This window comes from Triturus cristatus, chromosome 7 (genome assembly GCF_964204655.1).
Source record: "Triturus cristatus chromosome 7, aTriCri1.1, whole genome shotgun sequence".
In the NCBI taxonomy this organism is placed as follows: domain Eukaryota; kingdom Metazoa; phylum Chordata; class Amphibia; order Caudata; family Salamandridae; genus Triturus; species Triturus cristatus.
Genome location: NC_140590.1, coordinates 272,544,768 through 272,567,286, shown reverse-complemented (window position 1 = coordinate 272,567,286; position 22,519 = coordinate 272,544,768). Strand labels below are relative to the sequence as shown.

At 46.7% G+C, this 22,519-nt stretch overlaps 1 protein-coding gene across 2 annotated transcripts in view; it reads left to right on the top strand.

Moving 5' to 3' along the window:
- LOC146809393 (transcription factor Spi-B-like) overlaps positions 1-22,519 on the top strand; it is a 36,906-nt gene that overhangs the window by 5,532 nt on the left and 8,855 nt on the right. Inside the window, exons 2-5 of one of the 2 annotated variants that reach the window (XM_085616212.1) lie at positions 12,819-12,846; positions 15,899-15,986; positions 17,350-17,537; positions 22,160-22,325. In XM_085616212.1, coding sequence (XP_085472338.1) covers positions 12,819-12,846; positions 15,899-15,986; positions 17,350-17,537; positions 22,160-22,325 — 470 coding nt within the window. The remainder of the gene's footprint in view (positions 1-12,818; positions 12,847-15,898; positions 15,987-17,349; positions 17,538-22,159; positions 22,326-22,519) is intronic. The other variant, XM_085616213.1, reaches the window with a different exon arrangement.

Here is a 22,519-nt window from a genome sequence, read left to right as displayed (position 1 = left end):
GGGGGGGATTGAACAGTTGTCATCCACTTTCAGAGTGTTTCTCAAACACCCATCTGTCCCCAGAGAGATTAGTAAACACTTCCTGTGGAGCAACTTGTTCCACCGTCTGGAGAGAAATCACATGTCCTCCGACTGTCACGCAGCAAGGGCGGACTTACCAGCGAGGCCGGCGGTCTCGGTTAGAGGAATTTAATTCACTGTCACACGAAACATCTAAAGTACCTACAGAGCAAGCAGCCTCAGACAGAGGCCTGTGCTGCACACAGAGGCCTGGAATGCTTCTAAAGTACTGTAGGTCAAGACACAGGCCAGAGTGCACCCTGCGTACAGTGTGATGCTTTCTGAAGTACCATAGAGTGGGACATAGGACTGCACGGCCCCACAGAGCCCCATATGCTTTAATGTACTCTTCACCAAGACACAGGCCTGTACTGCACCCACAGAGGCCTGGAATGCTGCTAAAGTACTGTAGGCCAAGACACAGGCCATAGTGCATTTCTACCCACTGTGGATTGCACCACCTAATAACAAATACCAAAGAAAAATGTAAATGGATTGATAATTGTCCATCCAATAGTTGTCTGATTCCAAATTTTCTTTATTCTTCTTTATTCATGCATAAACACTGGGCAGCCAACGCGTTTCGTTCTTATAAAAAGAACTTCATCAGGGCGATTCTTCTCAATGTGATTGTATATTGATGGTAGAACTCATGTCAAAAGGTGAATCAATTGCGCGTTTCTACTGGTGCTCCTTTCAATTCGCAACACCTCTGACGTCCTTATTAATTTTTGTACCTATGGCTTCAAAAATATTTCAAGTGTTCAGATGGTCTCGTAATTTCTTCTAGTAAATGGCTACTGTGCCCGTATCATGGCTTATCAAAATGGCAACAATGTGTCCTCTTCGGTGCTCCAAAGCCATAGTGCACCCTGGGGACAGTGTAATGTCTTCTGAGGCACCGTGGAATAGGACAAAGAACTGCCCCACAGAGCCCCCTAAACCTTCACTGTAATATCCACTGAGACACAGGTCTGTGCTGTAACCACAGAGTCTTGTAAGGCTACTAAAGTACTGTAGGCTGGGGCACGGGGTTGCACCGAACCCATGTTGCCTCACAGCGCTTTGTGTAGTATTGTACAATGTGACAAGGGAATGTAATGTAGGAACCCAGTGTAGGTTTGTGAGGCTGGGCAAGGAGGCCGCAATGAGGCAAAAGGGCCAAAGTCAGCTTCAGTGCACTATAGCCTGAAACACAGTACACTGAGGCCCCCAAACAGTGTTTGGATACTTTCTAAATCCATACAGACTAATGCACAGGGCCACACTACATTTATTGACCATTAAATACCTTTGAGCACAATATGTAGGCTACACGTATGGCACGTCTGCACACACACATCCTTCCAATGTTCCTAAAATACTGCAAACTGGGCCACAGGGCCATACCGCACCTTTTAGGCATTTCCCTCTATTCAAAAGATTGCAAGGACCAGACACTTGTATCATAATGAGAGACTGCTGGCTTGTCCCACTGACCAGTCTGCTGGACACTGGGTCTACAATGGAAAGCTGGGTCCCCGAAGCCTCTTGAACTCTCCTTGGTAGTTCGGCCAATCAGTCATGGCCTAGGTCAGGGGAGATGGTGTACGGTTGAGTCAGACACAGAATAAAGGTGACTGTCCAAAGAGTAATTAAAATAAGAAAGAATGGCCTAGGCTGGTGTTTCGAGCCATAACAGTTCAAAGGCTATTGTCAATACATGTTTTAGGTAGGGTCCTTGTTCTGCGGTTCAGGGACCACTTGGACTCTTCTGTCCTCTGGATCAAGTCCTCAGCTTTCAGGAGTTCCCTGGGGCTTCATACGGCCTTATCTGACGTGTCTTTAAAAGTAAAACCTGGGGATCAACAATTTACAGTGCCACAGGTGCAGGCTCCCACCCAAAAGTTTAGTTGATGGTCAGTACCCAGGTCAACAAAGGGTACTCAATGCCTCGCGGTCCATCTGTGAGCTCAGTATTCAATGTCACCGTTGTTGAAAGGGTGCTAGACCTCTGCACAGCCTGCATGGTCAAGGGAGGTTGCGGGGTTCACTAATACAATTGTAAAGCAATCCTTTTTTTTTTAGACCACTTACATGTCGTTTCCGAGCATGATCTGACGACATGCAAAATCCATAGGGTGCTCTTAACCCTCTTGTTGGAATGGGCTAATATGGTGCCAGTCGCACAGTCAGTGATGCCACGTTGAACAGTGAAGGGCTGATGTATGTCCGGCATGGTCACAACTGGGGCCTCAGAGAGCTCTTTTCCATTGCTCAAATTGGTTTTTACACGGTTCTACCAATACTTATTGAGGCCCAAGGATGCCAACACATGGGTTTGAGTTTGAGGGCGGAAGGGTCTCCCAGGCTAGGTGTGCCTGGATCTTGCATCTTGGAGTCTCTGTCTTTTCATCACCCACCTGGTGCGAAATATAGACCTCTGCCAATCTGGGATTTGGTGGCTTTGATCATGAGATAAACCTCTACAGTGCTCACAACACATTCTTGAGGTGAACCTGGTGATCTGCCCAAGAGTTGAAAACTGCTGTCTTCAAGGCAACCGTCACAGGGTTTAGCCTAAAAAGGAATTACCCTAAACACGAACAGGCTCTCTGAGGTCACCACCTTCTCTTTTACATCAAGTGTAACAGCAATGTGAAAGTAGGCGAAGACTAAACTGCAGCTTTTCAACAAATTGAACACTGAATATATCAATGAGCTCCTAAGCTCAGGCGATGGGTCGAGGCCAGTTTTGGTAGCAGCAGTGAGCTCTCTGTGGTTCACTCATCACCCCTCCTTTGAAAGTAGAACCAGGGGACTGCTGAGGGGCTCAGTGAGGACGAACTAACCAAAATATACTGCATCTGGATGATATCTGGATGCTGCTGATGTATTCCTGAACCTGAGCAGACATCCAGCAGGTGTTGCACTTGACCAGCTCCTTGGAACCAGCATCATTGTTGTAGGCAGACTACAGTGTCTATCCCGGTGTCAGAGAAAACAGCACCGAGACCTGCCCCCAAGAGGGCCTATATTCCTCTTGCTGCTCTGTTCTCAAAGTTGGGGGAGGTGAGTAGAAGAGTGGTATTTCCTCTGCTCAACCACCTTCTCAGTTGCCCACAGGACCCGTTAAGGTGCTCACTTTCCTTCTCATCCTTGTGTGAGGCCACAACTAGGGGATAGTACAATGTGGAGAACTTGGGTGTAACTACTCTTGTTCCACATCGGGCATGAACTTGCTTCCTTCTCAGATGATACTTTACTTGGAGAAACCAATCTACCTAAAGATCCCAATTGGGGCACAGGCTCCCACCATGGCAGTTTTACCCCTGCTGTCCCCTGTCTCAGAGCAGCAGATGGTCCAGTCCATTACAGCGAGAATGCCACAGTAGTTGGCTGGTCAAGGAGATCGCCTATCCGCACTCTCTGAAAGGGTGGCCTAACCACTCATAGTGATATCATTGGAGCAGTGTCTTACTTCCCTGATTTGCATGGGCCGCCATCGTTGTCCAATAAGATCAGGCGTTGCTACCGTCTATGCCTCAACAGTTTCTCCCACCATAGGAAGGGTAACAGTGTGGGCTCCCTGGACGGCCCCGCGATCAGAAGTCCACCATTCTGTTCCCATAGCTTGGGTGCAAGAGGAGTTTCAAGTTGAGAGGATGTCGGCTCATGATATAAAGGAATGGGACAAAAAGGATGGCCAAGGAGTAACAAAGAATAAAATGAGAGGCTAGGACACAGAGCTCCAGTGCCCTCACAGCACCTGACAGCGTTGTTTTAAGAGCTATAGGTTGAACACTTGGAGTTTGCACTTCCATGGCTATCCTAGGGCTGGTGACTATGCACCACGGAAAGGTTACCGATGCACATGACTTTTCAACATGTCTTAGTTACATCAAACACACATGCAGGTCTTTTTTGCTGACATCTATTTTTTCATGTGCCACACATTTGAAATATGCGTGTGTGCAAAATGATAGTGCGGAACAAAGTATGTTCATATTTTTTGTACATGTAGGCATTCTAGACACATCAGTGCACAGGAAAAATATGGGCATCGAATAATGTATGACATTCACTGTGCAGTGAGTGTTGATACTTTTAGGGTAGTAGGTCTCAGCAAGTAAATCCTAGTGCAAGAATTAGGATACGTAGACCATAGCTACTGCTCACACATTTAGAAAGTATTAAATGCCTACAATGTAAATTCTTTTGTAACATAGCCCTCTGAAGAATCTGCTCGTGGCTACGTTGTAAAAAAACAAAAAACTAGAAAAAACAGAAACAAAAAAGGGGCAAATGTACCTTTATTTCACACGCATCTGTGCTGCGTAACGTGAAAGGGAGAGAGCAAGACATATCTCTAAAGATATGGTACTGAGGCTCTCTTCATAAAAGCTGGCACAGACAGGCTGCTTAGCACCACGCACACGTCATTGCATCATAGTGCGAAGGTGACTGCATGAGTCTAGCAAAGCTTCTGTACTTGCAGGGCACACTTCCATAGTGCAACATATTTGCGAAGTATGGAGAAATACTTCTTTGCACCTGCCTCAATCCGGAGTCGTTTTTTGGGTGTAAAGCCCTGTCTATATTGTTAGCAGATAGGGCTTTGCAACAAATACTGTGAGTGGTTGTGTAATATATGATATGACTCATAGGACTCCCCTCGACACAAAGTAACGCAAAGCAATACAATTTGCTACTTTGCTTGAATTTTAGGCAACTTCCACCGACCTCCCTCTAGTACCAAAAATAAGCAGCCCCCTCCAGGCGTGATTGAGCCATATGAGTGAGCCAGGTGTGAGAGGGTTGGAGTGGGCCACTTAACTGCAAGTGGAGGCCTCGTGGGAGGGGCCAGCTGTTCTGTTACTTGCACTGCTATTGTGAGCAGGCCCTCTGTTATTCTGAGCTCTTGCCAGATAGCGTGGAGTACACCGAGGGGGTGGAGATCGTGTCTGAAACTGCCACGGAACAGAGCTCGAGACCACGGAAGACAATGCATCGTGCTTGACCAGCCAAGCTAACACGGCTACCATAAAGTCCCCAAGCAGCAGTGCTCTGTATGTGCACATAAGCTTGGTCGGTCTCCGCAGTGTGTTAGTACAAGGGGCTGGTCTGTATCCTGCATGGGGTCTAGGAGTTGACCTCATATATCAATTATTTTAGTACATTGTTTCCCACAGTGTGAGTCACGATCCACTGGTGGGTCACAAGCTGATTTTTGATGGGTTGTGAAAGTTCAAGTAATAAATAAAGATGCCTTTAAATTCTGTATTTATCTTGTCACATTTGCTGTGCTTCAAAGACAGTTCAAATATAAGGCCATGTCTTCTGACAAATTGCTGCTTATGTTGTGTTTACCATCTCCTCTAACTTTGCAGTCAGAGAAAGTAAAGCTAATTATGTGACAATGTTCCTGGTGTATAGGTAGTGTGAAAGGAAAGCCTGTATTATGTCATTTTTTTGTAACACAGAACTTAATGTAAGTACCTGTAAAAGAACTGTAACATTAATCAGTTAGGAAAGTAAAACTGAAGCTAATGTTTTTGTAATTCTGAAGTGCGATGGAAACGAAAATTTGAATACGATCAAAATAAATCAAGACACTTGGGACCCGATTACGATCTCGGTCGGACCTCCGACCTGAGGTCGGATGCTTTACGACCGAGATCAGCAGTTTCACTTCTGACAGCCTAATTACAATTTAGGCGGTCGGAAGTGAAACTGACCGGTCATTCTGGCTGGATTCCAACGGGTTCGGTAATCCACATGGATGGAGTTTTACGCTGTCCGGATTATGATGCTCAGTTTCCGGCAAGCTTTCCATGCCATACTTTCCGACATGGAAAGCCTGTCAAAAAGCGAGTTTGGGGACCCTAGCAGGACCCCCTCCAATCAGCGGCCTCCTGTTGGTGGACGAGGGGGCACCCCTGTTCATCCCTGCACCGTGTGGCAGGCACCTTAAGGTGCCTGCCACACGGTGCAGAGATAAACAAAAAATCCCTTTTCTGTATTAGAACAGGCACTACGTCTGGTTTCTGACCTCAGCACAAGATCCCATGCAGAAAAGAGAGCTATGCTGTGGTCGGATTGTAATTCAGCAGTCTGGACCGTCGACCGGAAGTCGGTCGGACCCATATCCGTGATGGTGCGCCCAACATTGTTATAAGGCCCGGGGTGATGAACAAATTATAGATATTCACAGAAACCCGATTTCCACACATTATCATTTGTGTGCACTATAGTTTCATCAGTAAACTGCATGTCAGTGGAAATTTAGTGGCTGTTTAAATGGGAAATGTGCTGCCTGTAAATGACAGTGCACTGCCACATGATGCTTTATTTATGTTAAGTGGGTTGTGGTTCTAAAAAGATTGAGAAGCGCTGATCTAGCAGCCTTAGGTTTGGGTCTGATTGCTGAATATTTTCTAACTCGAGTCTAATGACAGAAGTGTCAGGGGGCGGAAGGTTTCTGATCCAATCAATGAGTGAATCAAACAGCATTTGTAGAGTGCAGCACTGTCACGCCTAGGGGTATCTGGGTGCCGTGTCTCCATGGAAGAGCGAGGTCTTGAGTCTGTGTCTGAAGTCTGTAAGCGAGGGGCTCTGCGGAGATGCAGGGGAAGGTCGTTCCTGGTCTTGGTTTTGATGTAGGAGAAAGAGCGGCCACCGCTGCGATGGATGCGTGGGTGGGAGATGTGCGAGGGCTAGTGAAGAGGAGCACAGTGTCTGGCAGGTTGGGGGAAGTTCAGTCGATGGTTGAAGTATGCAGGCCGTAGGTTGTGGAGAGCTTTGTAGGTGTGTGTGAGGAGCTTGCACTGGCATCTTCCAGAACCTTCTTTACGCTGCAGCATCTTCAGTAGAACTCTTTCTGCAGTGATGGCAGCTTGTCAGGCACGCAACGCCCATTGGGCTCAAAGGGCTTCAGCCCCCCTCCGTTTGTGTGTGTCAGCCCAGGCTGAGACAGCTTTCCAGGCACACACACAGACAGTTTTTGAGATGCTGTAGGCTGGCTGGTCTGGCGTCCAGTCTTATTACAGCTGCACCCAAGTACTTCACAGGTCTTTAAAAGACCATTTACGTGGTAACGAAGCTTTGTTGTATTTGCACCCCTTCTTAGAGCCCCTGCATCTCCACTCTGCCTATTGCTGGAAGAATCAACCCACCTGAAATTTTTGGTAACAAACCCCCCCACCCCCCCCGGAAATTGTCTCTAGTTGCGCCTCTGGACCCAAGGATGGCGAATACGCATGATTTAGGACATGCAAATTAATAATATACCTTCATAGCGCAATCACTGGTTCCCAAGTTCTGGGCCTGTGTTTATATTTCCTTGGCTTGATGGCACATCTTTTCTTGGCCTTCGCAGGAAGACTTAAGTCCTTTTATTATTCCTACTCGTGTGTTTTGCTGCGCACACTGCAGTACGTGCATCAACCCACTAACCTTTGGACACGACAGACTGTCACCTTTCTGCTTGCTCTCCTGGCCCAAGCCCCAGATTGTTGTTTGCCTGTCACCGTAATCCAGCGATGAAACCTCTGCTTTCCTCATATGCAAAGCGGGCCTCGAGGGCCAGAGAATGGGGGGCTCTGGTGTGGGTGTGAGGAAACTTCTCACCACCTGACTGCGTCGGGGGCGAGGCCAGGCACCGTGTCTCCGGCTGCAGCTTCTTCTAGGAGTCACGGCTCACAGCTTTCCATCCGCAGGCGCCCACCGGTGAGGGGCTGCAGAAAGGACGGGCTCTCTGACACGTTCTCCGAATGCACGCCGAGCTTACCGTGGGACCCCAGGCTCTGGCCTTTTGCTTCCCACAAGCTGGCTTCATGAAGCATCTCTCCATGTGGACGAACTGAACGCTCCAACGACCTGCCCATACAACTCTAGGCCTCTCTTTGGCGGCATCTAAGGACGAGCGTCATGCTCACTTTACATGTAGTTTTTTTTACCAGTTGCCACTTGCACGCTATTTTTGCGGAATTTGGGAGATGTCCTTAAATTGGGTGCCTTGGAAAGTCCAGTAACGTTAGTGTAAACGGAGTTGCGTTTGTTAGTCGTATATTGGTACCTACACGCATTATCGACCGCTATCCAAACGCGATAAAGCCAAAACTGATTACTAAATAAAAGGATGTCTTTCTCTGTAGCTAGTTCCCCTAGTAACCACTGTTTTGTTTATTAAAATGCTGCAGCTTTGCTTTCCTAATAAAAACATATTTAAAACAAGTGCACGACGTCACAGGTCAAAAGATGAGTGATGCCATAGTGACCACACCGTCATCCGCTTCAGTCAACACGCATACACAGACGTCACCCAATGATTACACTGACACTTTATTAGTGGGTGAAGAACTGCTGCAGGTTTATTTCATACAACACAGTATGATAATAAAATTGGGTTATCTTACGGGCGATCCAGGGCAGGCAGCCCCTTGCTGCTCCGCCCGCCTGGTGAGCCAGCACACACGGTGGGTCGATGCCCGGCAGTGTGGCACATAATTATTTACAGATCATCCACTGGGTCACGTGATCTGTCTCCTACTCCCGCCCCTTCCGACAGGGGCGGAGCGTGTTGTGGCACACCCCCGGTTGGTCAGGCCCCCCAACCACCCGAAGGACTAACGGGGCGCCGTCGCGGTCTTCCCAGAACCCCCTTCGGCTCCTGGACCTTGGCTCGGGCACCCTTACTGTGCCGGACAGGGGTACCCTTACTGTACCGCCTGTCGCAGAGGTACCCTTACTGTACCCGTCTGCATCCAGATCGCCCTGTAACTCCGCCTGCAACGCAAAAAGAAAACATTAAAACATTCCAATAACGCGCTGTGCCTGACACGTGGGGTAAGTGGAAAGGGTGGGATAACGCGTGTCCAGGCTGGAGCGGCGCGCAGGGAACAGAGGAGGAACTGGGCGAGAGGGCCTCCTTAGTAGAGGGGGCAAGCCGCGCCCCCCGCCCCCAACGGCCTGCCTCCGGCTCCACACTATTTCACAACCCCTATGGTACTGGTACAATGAGGCCAGGCAAGGGCTTCTGAGGCGCACGCGAGCTCAGCCTCCATGCCCTTTCTACAAGCAAGCTGGGACTTGAGGCCTTATGCTGACAATAACGAACTACAAATCCCAGCGTGCTTAGTGTTGTGGGTAAAATGACAGACCTGTCTGAAAGGCACCCTTAAGACACGGGGTTAGTTGGAGCTATGAATCTAAAATCCCTCCGTCATCACTTCTAATGTTTCCTTCGTCTTAAAATGAAACTATTCCCTCCTAAAACCCATCGTACTAGACATATTTGACATTCCTTAACCTTTTAATGGATTTCACTTTCACGTGGGGAGACAAACTGTGAAAAAGGTGCTTCTTATTTTCAACTGTATCTGCAAATGGATGACCGTTTATGGGACAGGTGGAGGGGAGGTGTGTGTGTTTGTCTGTCTGTGCACACACATTGGGAGATGGCCGCTAGCTCACCGTAAATGTGTTTTTCCAAAATCCTCTCCCTCTCTGGTAATCACTCCTTTCGTGCCTACAGGACATAACGCCCTGGACCCGATGCGAGACAACCCCCAAGATGAGTAGGCCGTGATGGTACTGGCATGGGTCCCGTGCTCTCCATGCCACTGGAGTCAAGCTATCCTGGCTGATGAGGGTGAAAGCCCAAAACTGGTCCAAGGATGCTTGTTTCCAGTTCAGGGAGGACCTGGCCTGGCAGTTCGGGTTGGACTGTTCCCATTGGGTGCAGGGTCAAGACTGATTTGCATATGGCTGGGTCTAAACTGGAATGGCATGGTGATCAAAAAAACGATGGATTTAGGCCCAGATTACTGTACTGGGGTGAATGTAAGACATTGTTCTGCATTCTGTCCATCAATTGTTCTTTTTGCATGTGATGGTACTGGGGCATGCCAGGGGGTGTCTTTCTCTATCTCTCTCGGTGTTGTACTGGACAGTGTCGCTTTTATCAGAAGCTGGAACATGTCTGGAGCTTTGCATCGGATCACGGATTCAGAGCAGTGCTTCGGATTGCTTGGGTTGCATAGCCTGCCCGATGAAGGGAAATTACCAAAATGGCGCAAATCAGTGATCCTGCGGGCAGGCGGCAACAAGAACAGAGGCCTTCCGCTCAACTAGCCCACCACAGGGAGGAGAGCTCCGGATCCAGTACAGAAGGTCAAGCTTCTAAAAGATACCTGGTGGTGCTTACAGATATCCTTCTTCTAATAAATTCTCAAGGCTACCAAACTTTCAGCACTGACCACTGAGGGAAATTCTGCCTTTCTTGGAATCCAGACATGGAATTGAACTCAAAAGATCCATGGTGATCGGCTACAATCTATGTTATTGGGGCCCAGGAGAAGCAAGCATGACTAGATACAACTGGGAGCGCAATTTTGAAATCGGTTCTAGGTGTCCGAAAGGTTATTCCAATCCTGGCTGGTGTTATCTGAGATGGTAAAAATAGCAGGGGGGTGGTACTGTCCCTATAAGACATCAAAGTGTCTGACTCTGGCAGATTGCCACACATTTTTGGGAAAGACCTGTTGAAGATGTCTGGGCTTCCTACACCAGCTGAATTGGTAGACCAGCTCACAGTATGGGATTGGTGGATAACAACTTTCAAAGATCAGTTTAAACAAGTGCTTAATAAGACAATCCATCAATGGTCTTGCATCAAAGACCTGGCTTACTTATATCAGAAGACATCATATTGTTTTTTTTTGTATTTGCACCATCCGACTGCCACCCTGTGTTGTTGTACTCCACCGCTGGAAACAAAGCAGAGGAGAATGCATGGTATGTTTGGTGTGAATCAGCTCCTGTTACCTGTATTAATAGGCAGATGGCATCATTTATCTCCGGGTTATTGTTGGTTTTTAGTCAGTGCTTAAGACATGTGACATCTACTGAACATGTGCTTCAGGAGTGCTCTAAATTGAAATTGATAGTCTTACCAAGAAACTCGTAAACTCCAGAAAACTTTATATCAGGTGTAGAGACTGTTTCTTAACTTTAGATGATGGAACAAAACACATCATCTTCAAAAGTCCTCCTTTAGCCTCCCTTAGGGTTCAGGATCAAAGTTAAATACTGTGCAACTCTCCCAGGCCTACTGGGGCAGAGGGCTAGAACACCTTCAGGTTTAAACCCAGTTATGCAGCAAGTAATGATCTGATCAAAACACAAATTCTAGATCCGTAGCAACAAAAAACTGGAGAACTAAGGGGCAGAGTATTAGGAGTTCAAGGCCAAAACTCTGTCATGATCTCAATCTGAAACAAATTACTGAGACTAACCATTAACACTCCAAGAAACTCCTACCACAGAAGTATTAAGAGAGGTTTTCAACAAGACCGAGATAGTGGTTGGCAAGTCACCAAGGGCAGAATCAAGAGCGCGCACATCCCTGCACAGTCTCTTCTGGTCCACACCTGTCTCCTCAACACTTGACAGAGGTTTTGTAATCTAAGAAAGGCAAGGAAACAACCTACACCACCGAGCAGATTGTAAGTATTAAAATAGTAATAATCCATTGCAGAGGAAGCAGCAATCACATGGGGCCAATCTGAGAACCAGTTTAGATTTAGTTCTGAGTCTGTGACTAATAAAAACAATTGAGCTCATTCGCCTATTCCTAATAGCGTATTCCACGTCGCCGCTGGATGTAACTCAGAGAGATGGCGCCAGACCCCCAATGGACTTTAAACCGGCCTCCACATATTCATTTCATTGGTGCAACTGTCCAGCCTGCTTCCAAGTGGCCTGCTCTCAGTGAAAAGGAATAGGCCAGGATAGAACTAAACTCTGTCACTTAAACTTAATAAAACACTACATCGTGGAAAAAGTGGGTAAATATATCTGATGTATATCCGGTAAATCAATAGGTGACATCTTTGTCTTTTAAGACGTCACCAACTGGATTACCGAACCCAGTTTTGTTGTAAAGGTGCAGCCTCCGCCACTCTTGCTTATTGTTTCTGACCTACATAAATACCTTTACTAAACAGAATGGGGCAAATTTACAAGCCCCTTGCGTGACTTTTGCGCCGTTGTTGCGTCACTTTTGTGACGCAGCTGCAGCGTAAATGTTGCGGCCCATTTACAACATGACGCACCTAGGTAGATGCGTCATGTTGTAAAGCCCTGCGTCACATTATACCTGCGTCAGGTATAATGTATGCAGGGTGGGCGTACCCACGCAAAAAGCCATGTAGAACTGACGCAGTGAAATCTACAAGATTTCACTGCGTCACTCTACGCCTTCACTGCGTCAAAATCCCTACGCCTGCTCAGACCAGGTGTAAGGAATGACGCAAGGCTTTTTTAATGGGATTCACCCATCCATTGTGGCGCATTGCTGGAGTTGCGTCACTTTTGCGCCAACAGATGCGTCCGAATTTCGGACGCATCTGTTCATCCTTGCACCATGGAGAACTGTATTGTAAATACAGCGCATCCATAGTGGCACAAGGACATTCAGCGCTGACGCAAGGAAACTGACGCATCTATGTAGATGCGTCAGTTCCTTGTAAATCTGCCCCCATGTGTGTGCCCTCGTACCGTAACATTACAACAGCAGACCTCCTTCAAAGGCCCTTCCATAGATGCTGTGTGCCTAGACGGTGCAGGTGCCTCGTAGTGGGTGTCTCGTTCACTGTCCCATGGCTGAAGCCACACTTTCTTTTGAATAAAAGCTGTTCTCCTGCTTCACTAATGAGATCTCTTTTCTCGATCGTGCCTCTTTCTAACATCTTGCTGTTTTTGTTCTGATTCAACAGGTTCGACGGCTCCCAGTTTGCCAGCTCGGTAAGTCGCTTTCCCTTTTGTCTCCGATGCTGACAGGGGGCATAGGCCCCAGTGGCGTTTATGATAGCTATGGGTGGGCTCAGATTGTGGTTGCGTAACTTATATCAGCCTTGCTGATCTGGCAAGAAAAGCTGAAAGAGGGTTATCTCAGAGTAGGGCTGTGCGAAACACGTCTGCAGCAAAACTATGGCCCAGATTTACTGGGATTTAGCGTCACTTTTGTGGCGCAGCCCCGACGCAAAATCATTTTAGGGAATTTACTGAGCTAATCAAAGCCACTTTGCGTGGTTTAGTAAATGAAAAATATTGCAATGCAGTGCATAACCCTACTTTATTTCACTTTGCATTGGGTGGGTGTTACATGGGTGCAGCACGGGCATTCCCATGCATCTTCCATGTATTTTGATGCAAACCTAGATTTACAAAGACTTGTAAACCTGGGTTTGCACCAAAATGTGCACCTATTTGACAGAGGCATAGCGAGGAGAAATATCTTTATTTCTCCGTGTTACTTCCTCTTTCCATGTGTGTTGCAGAAGTATTGCTTTGCCCGTAATACAGGCAGCCTGGTAGTATGGGCCAAGGGTGCCTGCTTTGGTGCTAGGCACCACACAGTGCATCAGCACAAGGAGAGAGTAGAAATGCTCCATATCTTTGTAAATGAGTTCTCACTCACGCTATGGAGCAAGTTCTCTTGATGTGCCGCGTTACATAAAAATAATAGTAAATGTGCCCCTCTATGTGAGGGATTCTAGGCATTGTCTGTGTTAACTGAGACTGCAGCAGAAACACAGCATTGGGATTGGCATTGAATATCAATAGAAACAAGCTGCGGGCCCAGAATCTCTCGCATGGCATCTACAGATGACTGAGTAGCGTGAACTGAGGTCCAGCGATGATGGGACCTGAATCACCCATCAACAGGGTCCAGACACATTGTATGTTCCGTGCCTGGCGGTCGTATCGAGTATATGGTTGCTTTCTAGGTAGTCACATGCAATGAAATGGAGTCTGAGGTAATCTGCCTGGTATCCCCTGTCAACACTTCAGGGGAGATAGAACCTAGTTGCGTGCTTATTGTATGCTATCACTTCAGTGTTTGGACAAGTTTGGAGTAAATTGTTTGATATTACCAACTGTAGTGTTGAGTTTAGTGTAGGTGGTGTGGTATTACCTGGTAAATGAACTGAGTCTGGAATAGATTGTTTGGGATCATAGAGATGTATGTTTAAGTTTTGATTAGTATAGTTGACATCTAGTGAAGATGTGTTTGGATATATTGCTTGTTATCACCACGTTGTAGCGTTCCGTTTGGGATAGTCTGCCCGGTATCGCCTGTGTGTTTGGTGAAGCTAAGTTCAGTTTATTTGGTGTCACTGGATTCTACGGACAAACTTATGATGAATGCTTTGTATCACCTACTGATATGTTTGAGTTTGTATTATGAGGTTGAGCTTGGATAGACTGCTTGATATCACCTTGCTGTGCAGGTGAGTGCGATAGATTGGTGTCACCTTGTTGAAGTGTTGACTTTAGTGTAGGTGTGGCATTACCTGGTAAATGAACTGAGTCTGGAAGAGAAGGTTTTGGATCCTATAGATGTATGTTTGAGTTTTGATTAGTTTAGTTGGCATCTCGTAGTACAGATGTGTTTCGGATATATTGCTTGGTATCACCACGTTGTATCGTTCAGTTTGGGATACTCTGCTTTGTATCACCTGCTTGTTTGGTGGAGCTCTGTTCCATTTGCTTAGTGTCACTGGATTCTACAGACAAACTTATTATGGATGCTTAGCATCACCTTTATGTTTGAGTTTTTATTATGAGGGATATCACCTTGCTGTGCGAGTGAGTGTAATAAATTAGTGTCACCTTCTTGTAGCGTGTAGTTTGTGGTGCTTTGGTATTATTTGGCTAGACGTTTGGGCTCTGTGTAGGCTACATGCGGCTACATGATATCTACTTCTTTTTCAGGTCATTTTGAATTAGTTTGCTCAGTGTCACCTGTTTGTATGGTTGAGTTGTAGATAGACTGTTGGTTATCACCTGGCTCTTGGGTTGAGTTTGAGGTAGTTTGCTTGGTATAATTCGGCTTTGTAGTGGAGTTTGAAATAGACTGGTTTGTATCTCCTGCTGTTCAAATGATTCTGGGTTACCTTTTTGCAGTCACCTGGTTGCATGGGATGAAAGACTACTTGGAATTATCTGACAACAAAGCTGAGGGTGTATTGCTTGCTATCGCCTAGCTGCAGATAGCTTTTTAGACTTAGGTAGTTCGCCCCAGTTAGTCTGTATGAGCTCCTTGGGTTTATACATTTGGGGGATTATTTACAAGCACCTTGCGCCACCAGTGCTTCACTTTTAGTATGGGAATAAGTGATATACCAGCAGCGCAAGGGCTTTTAAATAAGCCTCTTGACATTTTTATAGCGCAAGCCTAGCAGAAGGCAGTCGAGAGAGAAACAATGTAAAAGGATAAGGTACATTCAACAATGTTTTGGAGAGGTGACTGGGTTCTGAGAGCAGATGTGGAAGAGCCGAGTCTTTCCTAAATTGAAACACAGCTGGGGCAGACCTGATGGACACAGGGATTTATTCAGATAGCTGGGTACATAGACTGCAAAGGGCTGCTGCCTTGTGTCTCTTATTTGCCCTTCTGTGTCTCCAATCTGTTGACGCCCTGGCGTTAGGAGTGCCAAGAGCACCCACAGAACTTGTTAGCCAGATAAGCCACGGTGTCTGTTGTTTCGACTTTGTAGATGAAGCCGCTAGTTTTGTAGATGGAATGAGCTGACACAGGGAGCCAGTGGCGTTCCATCATGGGTTTGCTGATGTGGTCATATTTCTTCCGGCCATGTATGAGGCTTTTGATCCAATGATGGATCGAAAGGCGCCGCGGAGCCAGGTTGCCGTCATGAGGTCTCTCTGAAAACAGCATATGCTGGGTGGCCTTGCACAATACCCAGGAGTACGTTATGTTATGTAATTTGTAAATTGCACCTTCACCCGCGAGGGTCTCCTAATGTACTGATATGACTCTTTTTCTCCTCAGTACTTGGATGGATTAATCTATGACATGGACTCTTTCTGCAAACAATCCAGCACGCCGTCGTACCTCTCTCATCCAGACACTCAGACAGGTAGGAGCAGGCCTCTATTTATTTTTTAATGGTCTTTATTGAGTTTTTATAAAAATAACAACAATAAAAGAAATACAATCAATTACCGTTCTGTAAAGTTGTGGAGCTGTGGTAGGTTTTTACAAGAGTACAATTTTCTCCAGAACGGGGAAGGGAGGGCGGAGGGAACAGAGGAGGGCTGGCCTCACTTTATCTTGTCTCTGCGTATCCCTTAATTAGTCAATATGCTGCTGATTCCACCCATTGTTGGTGTCTTCCGTAAAAGGGGCACCCAGTGTAAGAGGAAGGGACAAGGTGACAGGAATTTTAGTACCCCAGGTGAATGGCAAACCCACTTGTTCTCCAGCACAGATGTTCTCTCTCCCATCTGACCTAGTACAGATCTACTGTAAATCAATAAGACCATTATTTAGTGCGGCAGATCACCCGTGAGGGTCTCAAGGCCCTGGAAAAGCTGGCTGCTGCACGGTGGTTTGTTCATTCGAACATCCAGGGCTTAAGTTCTTTCCTGCACTGCTGGATGAATGGGGCAGTCCTGAAGTGCAGGGGGAGGATGTTCCATGCCTTGGACATCAGGTGCGAGAATGAACGGCCTCCGCTGTTGGTTCAGCCGATCAGGGGGGTGTCTGCGAGGAAGAGGGAGGCAGATCATAGGTGTCTTGTAGGTTGGTGGAAGGACAGATGTTTGTTGATGTATGTTGGTCCTTCGTTGTGTATGGCTCTGTGTGCATGGGTCAGCATCTTGAACTGGCATCTCTTCTGGTTCAGGAGCCAGTGAAGCTTCTTGAGGTGGGTGTGTGATCTGGGTCCTTCTAGGGAGGTCGAGGATGAGTCTTGCCGCTGAGTTTTGTATTGTCTGTAGTCTCTTCAGGAGGAGTGCGGTGTTTCCTGCGTACAGAGTATTCCAGCAGTCCAGTCTGCTGGTGAGGAGGGCCTGGGTGACAGTTCTTCTGGTGGTGACTGAGAGACACCTGAATATCTTGCGGAGCATGCGTAGGGTGTGGAAGCAGGCCAATGAGACTGCCTTGACCTGTATCTTCATGGACAGCTTGCTGTCTAGAATGATGCAGAGGTTGTGGGCGTGGTGTGCCGGAGCGCATGGTGGGCCGAGACCCCACGCCACCATGCGTCGTCCTATGGCGAGGTGTTGTTCCAAAAGATAACAAATAAATAAAGCAATAATAAAGTACAACACCTCAGCTCTGCAAAGATATGGCCTCACACCTCTGCTAAGGCTTTGACAGGGTCCCACATCTCTGCTTCTAAACTGATATGACCTCACGCGCCTGTCCTGTACAGATATTATCTCACATCTTTGCTCTGGGACAGATATGACCTCATGTCTCTGCTTCTTCTCTTTCAGATTTCCTGTTGAATTGGATGGAACAGCCGGAGCCCAGCAATGATGGATACAAAAATGGACAGCTGACCGCTTTGCAGAACGTTTCGTACATGCAGAGTATTTACCAACCATACACCCTGGAAGCCGAGGTAGAGGAGGGGGTGGTCCAGGCCCTGTGCTCAATGCCAGAAGTGACCTATGAACCCCAGGTAAGAGCAGGAGAAAACTCTGGGCATGCTACGCACAGGCCTCCAGTTCTATGTCAATACTGTGAGAAATAGAGAATCAACTCTGTTAAGTGGTCATTGGGATTTTTCATTAATGATTTAGAACTTGGCATGTCCTACTGACCAGAACCAAGGCGGTGGTGCTTGCTCTTATAATTAAAAGCCTACATGGCGTATGCGACCTGCTTAGTCACTGACCTATATTGCTCCTGCTGTAGTTTTAGCCAAGGTGGCTGAAAAGACAACCTCCAAGTAGTTGACCAGTTTCATTGACACCATTAGATTTTTCAACACCCTGCAAGCCAGTTTCAGTCCATTCACTGGTACGGAGTCGGTGCCTGGGATGGGTGAAACCTTTATCCAGTTCCAAAGGAGCTCCACCTCTGGCCATTCTGAACCGAGTGAAGCACTCAACGCTGTTGAGCATACCACCCTAATTCACGCTACTCCCAGGTCTTCCGCATAGATCCTTTTAGATCTCAAACCTGCAACCTCACACGCAGTGCTCCACAGGGATCTCCTCTTTCCCTAATCGATGTGTGGTCCTCTGCTCACCTCCTCTGTCAGATGTTGGTCTTCTTGTTATACTGATAATGCCCAAGTCACCAGAGCTCTCCCAACACTGCGCTCCACTCTGAGGCTTACTCTGAGTAGACTCTGCTCGGTTTAGCTCTTATGTCTTCAACTCCGCTTTTGGAATACAACTGGTCCCTTTGTAGCCCCGGCTCACCTTTACACACTACCCAAAGTGCTCATCTCTGCTAGACCAGACTCCTCCAAAGTCCTTTATTTGGGTTTTCTGCAGTGCTTCTAGAAATACCAAAGTATTGAAACCTTTACAGTAACTTAACTGAAAAGGCATGATTCTGTACCCATGTGTGTGTGTCTCTCTCTCACACACACCATTCCGCAAGTGCAATAATAACAAACCATTCCTTTGGTGTGATTGGTTGAATGGAGGTATTCGCTACATCTCATATCTGATGTAAAACAAGAAGTTTTTTATCATTGACCCGTAAGCACTATGGGGAAGCTTAAAATCACCATGAATACTCGCAAAAACTAGCAGGACTCCCCAGTACTTCCCGATCACCAATCCGCATGTGCGCATGGCCAACACCTGCTTACCAGCCGGCCTGCAACTCTTCCAAAATGGCCGGCACTTTGCATGAAATATGAAAACTGAACCTCGACCAGTCAAGTCATGGGGCTGATCTCTTCTCTGGCCATCTAGACGGTGGCGTAACAGTAGACCCTACGCTGACTATAAAAAATAACCAGCCTCGAGTTAGTTATTTGATAAACCTTGGCCGCCCCGGGCAGACCTCACTTACGGAGTCTGCTCGATAAGGTAGACCGTTTTCTAGAGCAGTAGCATTAGCCCCATGATACTCAGAGTCCGGCCCGGGGGCGCATGCGACCCTCCTGACATTTACATGCAGCCCCCCCTTTAGCAGCAGCAGCACTGGGCTGCTGTTTACTCGACTCAGCACTAACATTAAAAAAATGTTAAATGTACAGCAAGCACTTAATTCAGGGTTAATTACAGTTAAACAAAAGTAACTAGGCCCTTAACTTTAGGAACACCTTAATTTCTAAAGACAGCAAACATGTAAAAATACCACAGTCTTTTCAAAATGCAAAAACTGTATTTCATTGACTGTAGAGTGCATTCAAGTAATATTTTAAAGTAATGGTGTTCGAACATGAATTCAGAAACGTTCATGTCCCCCACTCCCTGACAACAATGCCATTAGTGATCACATCCAAGCACAGGAGATGGTTTTGTACAGCACGCATCCTGAAGTTGTGTATTTTGAGGTCTTCATATATGTTATAATGAAGAAAAAGGAGGTAAATTGAAATTAAACAATTGCCCAGGGTCAAACAATTTGGTCATGTGGAGAAGCTGGGATTCATTACATGTTTTCTCGTTTCACATTGCCAGTTGAGTTCAGCTACTAGATATACATGCTTGCAGGGCTTTAAGTGGGCCGGGTCTCACCAGGTCCGAGCACCAGCAGTTTTTTAAAGGGGGGCTCTATCGGGCTCTGTTTTCAGGTGGTCCGTTTTTCCCCCGGACTGCGGTGACAGCAGGCAAATCAATGTGCGCCTGCTCATACTGCTCACTTCTCACTAGTGGACAAGTTACGGCATGAGGTCATGCCAGGTGAGCGTTATAGGGGAAGGGAAATCCTTTAAAGAGAGTCATTTTCTCTCTGGATATCCCTTCTCTTTTTGAAACTCCCCACTTTTTTCATCATACTTAAAGCCCTGCATGCTTGGCTTTCCCTACACCCGCTTTACACCCCTCCTCCCCCGCTGGCATTAGTGCGACCCTCGGTCACACCAAAGGCCAAACTTTGCGGCCCCCGATAGAATGTGAGTACCCATGCTTAGCCCAATAGGATATCTGAATATACCAGAGTACAATATTTAAGAGCTATCACTTATTCTTGGTGTGTTTCCCAGTTTCGATGCTACACACCGATTTTAAATTGATTAAACACCGAAAGCGGCCGTGGTTATTAAATCTGCATGAGTTTAAGTATAATTTATCTAGCATAACAGCGGGGCATCGACAGGGATAGTCCCAACTCATGTGGTGTTACTACCCTCGTGTGGCCTTTCTGGGAATAACATGCAAGTTATCGCCGCGAAAGTACTTCATTTTTTTTATAGTGACTATTGTCCATTCAGCGTTAATCTCTCCAACAATTGAGTTTAGTATGCAGAATCTTTAATGTGACAGTCCTAAAAGACCTTGGGGCAGATTTACTAGGATTTCCGCCATGTTTGCGTCGTGCAGAATCTTCTTCTCCGCTTTAATTTCCAGCGCTAAACGTGTTTAGCGCTGGAAATAACGTGAAAGTATTGCCAAGCACGCATAGCATTTTTTAGCGCCAAGGGGCGGTACCATGGGTGGTGCATGGGCATTCCCTTGTAATCACCCAAGATTTCTGATGCTAAATCCAATTTACTAAAGGAAAGTAGACAGGGTTTAGCGTCCTTAAATAGCTCACACTTGAACCACGCGCTATGAAGGAGAAATGCTTTTTTTCTCCTTAATTGTTTGACTTTGCATGTGTGCTGCACTGTGCAACACACATACAAAGTGGAAAATGTTTAAAATGAGTCTAAACATAGTATTTTGTACTCAGTACAAAACCTATGCTTGACTCACGGAGACACCCTTGCACTATGGCACAAAGGTGTCTCAGTGGTGCACAGTAGCTGATTTCAGGGCTGGCGCTAGGGAAAGGGGAGGCGAGTGCCATATTTCTGTAAATATGGCACTCTCCTGCTCTCTCCTCGTGCAGCGCAGCATTTGCGGCTGCTGCACTGCGCTGCGTGAGATACCGGTAAACTTGTGGTAAGCCTAACAGAACAGATTGCAAGATGCGGGTTAAAGGACTCTGTAGCTAAGGGCAGTCACATAAAGAGCACTGCATCATGTGTGGATGTGCGCTAGGCTACAAAACTGAGAACCGCTTAGTGTCCAGATTATCACCAGAAAGGCTGACACAACAGAGTAGTGGAGCACACACGGTTGCCGCTGCATCTAGGCAGTGTAATCTGTTATTTAATTTGGGAAGCAAGCCCGCCGCGCTCCTGCACACATTGCGTATCTCACCTTGAATGAGGCGACTGATGGGCCATCTATTTTCCATAACTGGCTACTGCATCCTGGCATTAAGCATTGTTCTCACGCTTCCTCCCTATGAACATACACTGCTTATATGCAGTGGCAACCGTGTGAGCTCCACTGCTTCGTCTTCCATCTTTCTGACATCACATGTAAACATTATACATTGACAATAGGTCATATGTGTGTAAATCAGTGTACACGATGTGTTGCATAAGACAGTGAGGGTTACAAGGAGTAGGAGTCACTTGTCCTTCATAGCTCACTGTGCTATATTAGAAGGATTACAATTTGTGGACTGTAAGTAACACAACTATTTTTGTGTTAAAAGCAGTAACCCACTTAGCTAGCTACATAAAACAAATCTGTCATCTGTATGTTCTATGATGTTCTTTGCAGAAGACATATTAACACTATGCTACTGTGGTTCAATACTGAGGCTAGACAAAACACAGATCTCTCCAGCAAATGCGTTAACCTCCAGAGTTGTCTTACCATTATTATTATTCACTGAGATTTACTGGGCACACAAAGATCTCTGCAGCAGGTGCCTTAACCCCATACGATATTTAAAAATGCAGACTTTGCAACCAATTGGGCAGAACAGATTTAGTGCCACACTTCTCCTTGCTACCAATTTTTTTGTGACAGACTTGAAAAAAAAATGTATTAGTTGAAGTGCAAATTTTGTGTTGGAGTTGCATCCATTTTTTGTACAACCCAGACACACTTGATAAATCTCTGAATGCACTACATATGTCTGAGGTGTTAAGATCTGATATCACTTCTTGTGATGTCACTTTCTGTGGGGTCATGCGTTGTGATGCCACTTCCTGGGATGCCACGCGTGATGTCACATACCGTGATGTCATGTGCCATGATATCACTTGGTTAGTCCCCCAACTTCTGTTTTTTTAGGACTTGTGCCCTGGCATTCACCGTTCCTTCTTTTTCTCAGCAGGCATATCCTCAGTACCCCTATTACCCGACCGGTGGCACCTTGAGTCTCCCGAGCTCCTCAGAGGAGGAAGAGTACCCCAACAGGGACAGCCCACAACTTGAGGTGTCAGACTGTGAATCGGATGAGACTCTTCACACGGGAGATGCTGGCGGCTGCGACCCAGGTAAGTGCTCGTGTTGGAAGGCTTGATGCACTGAGCACATGCGCAGTAGAGGGTTGAATGCCGAATGGGCGTGAGACAAAGCCAACCGGTGCACATTCGCACACTGTGACATCCTGGAAGAGGATGTGCACGTGCTAGAGACAGTCTGACCGATGACTCACCTGTGTTCAGGGGGAAGCTTACCGACCTAGAGG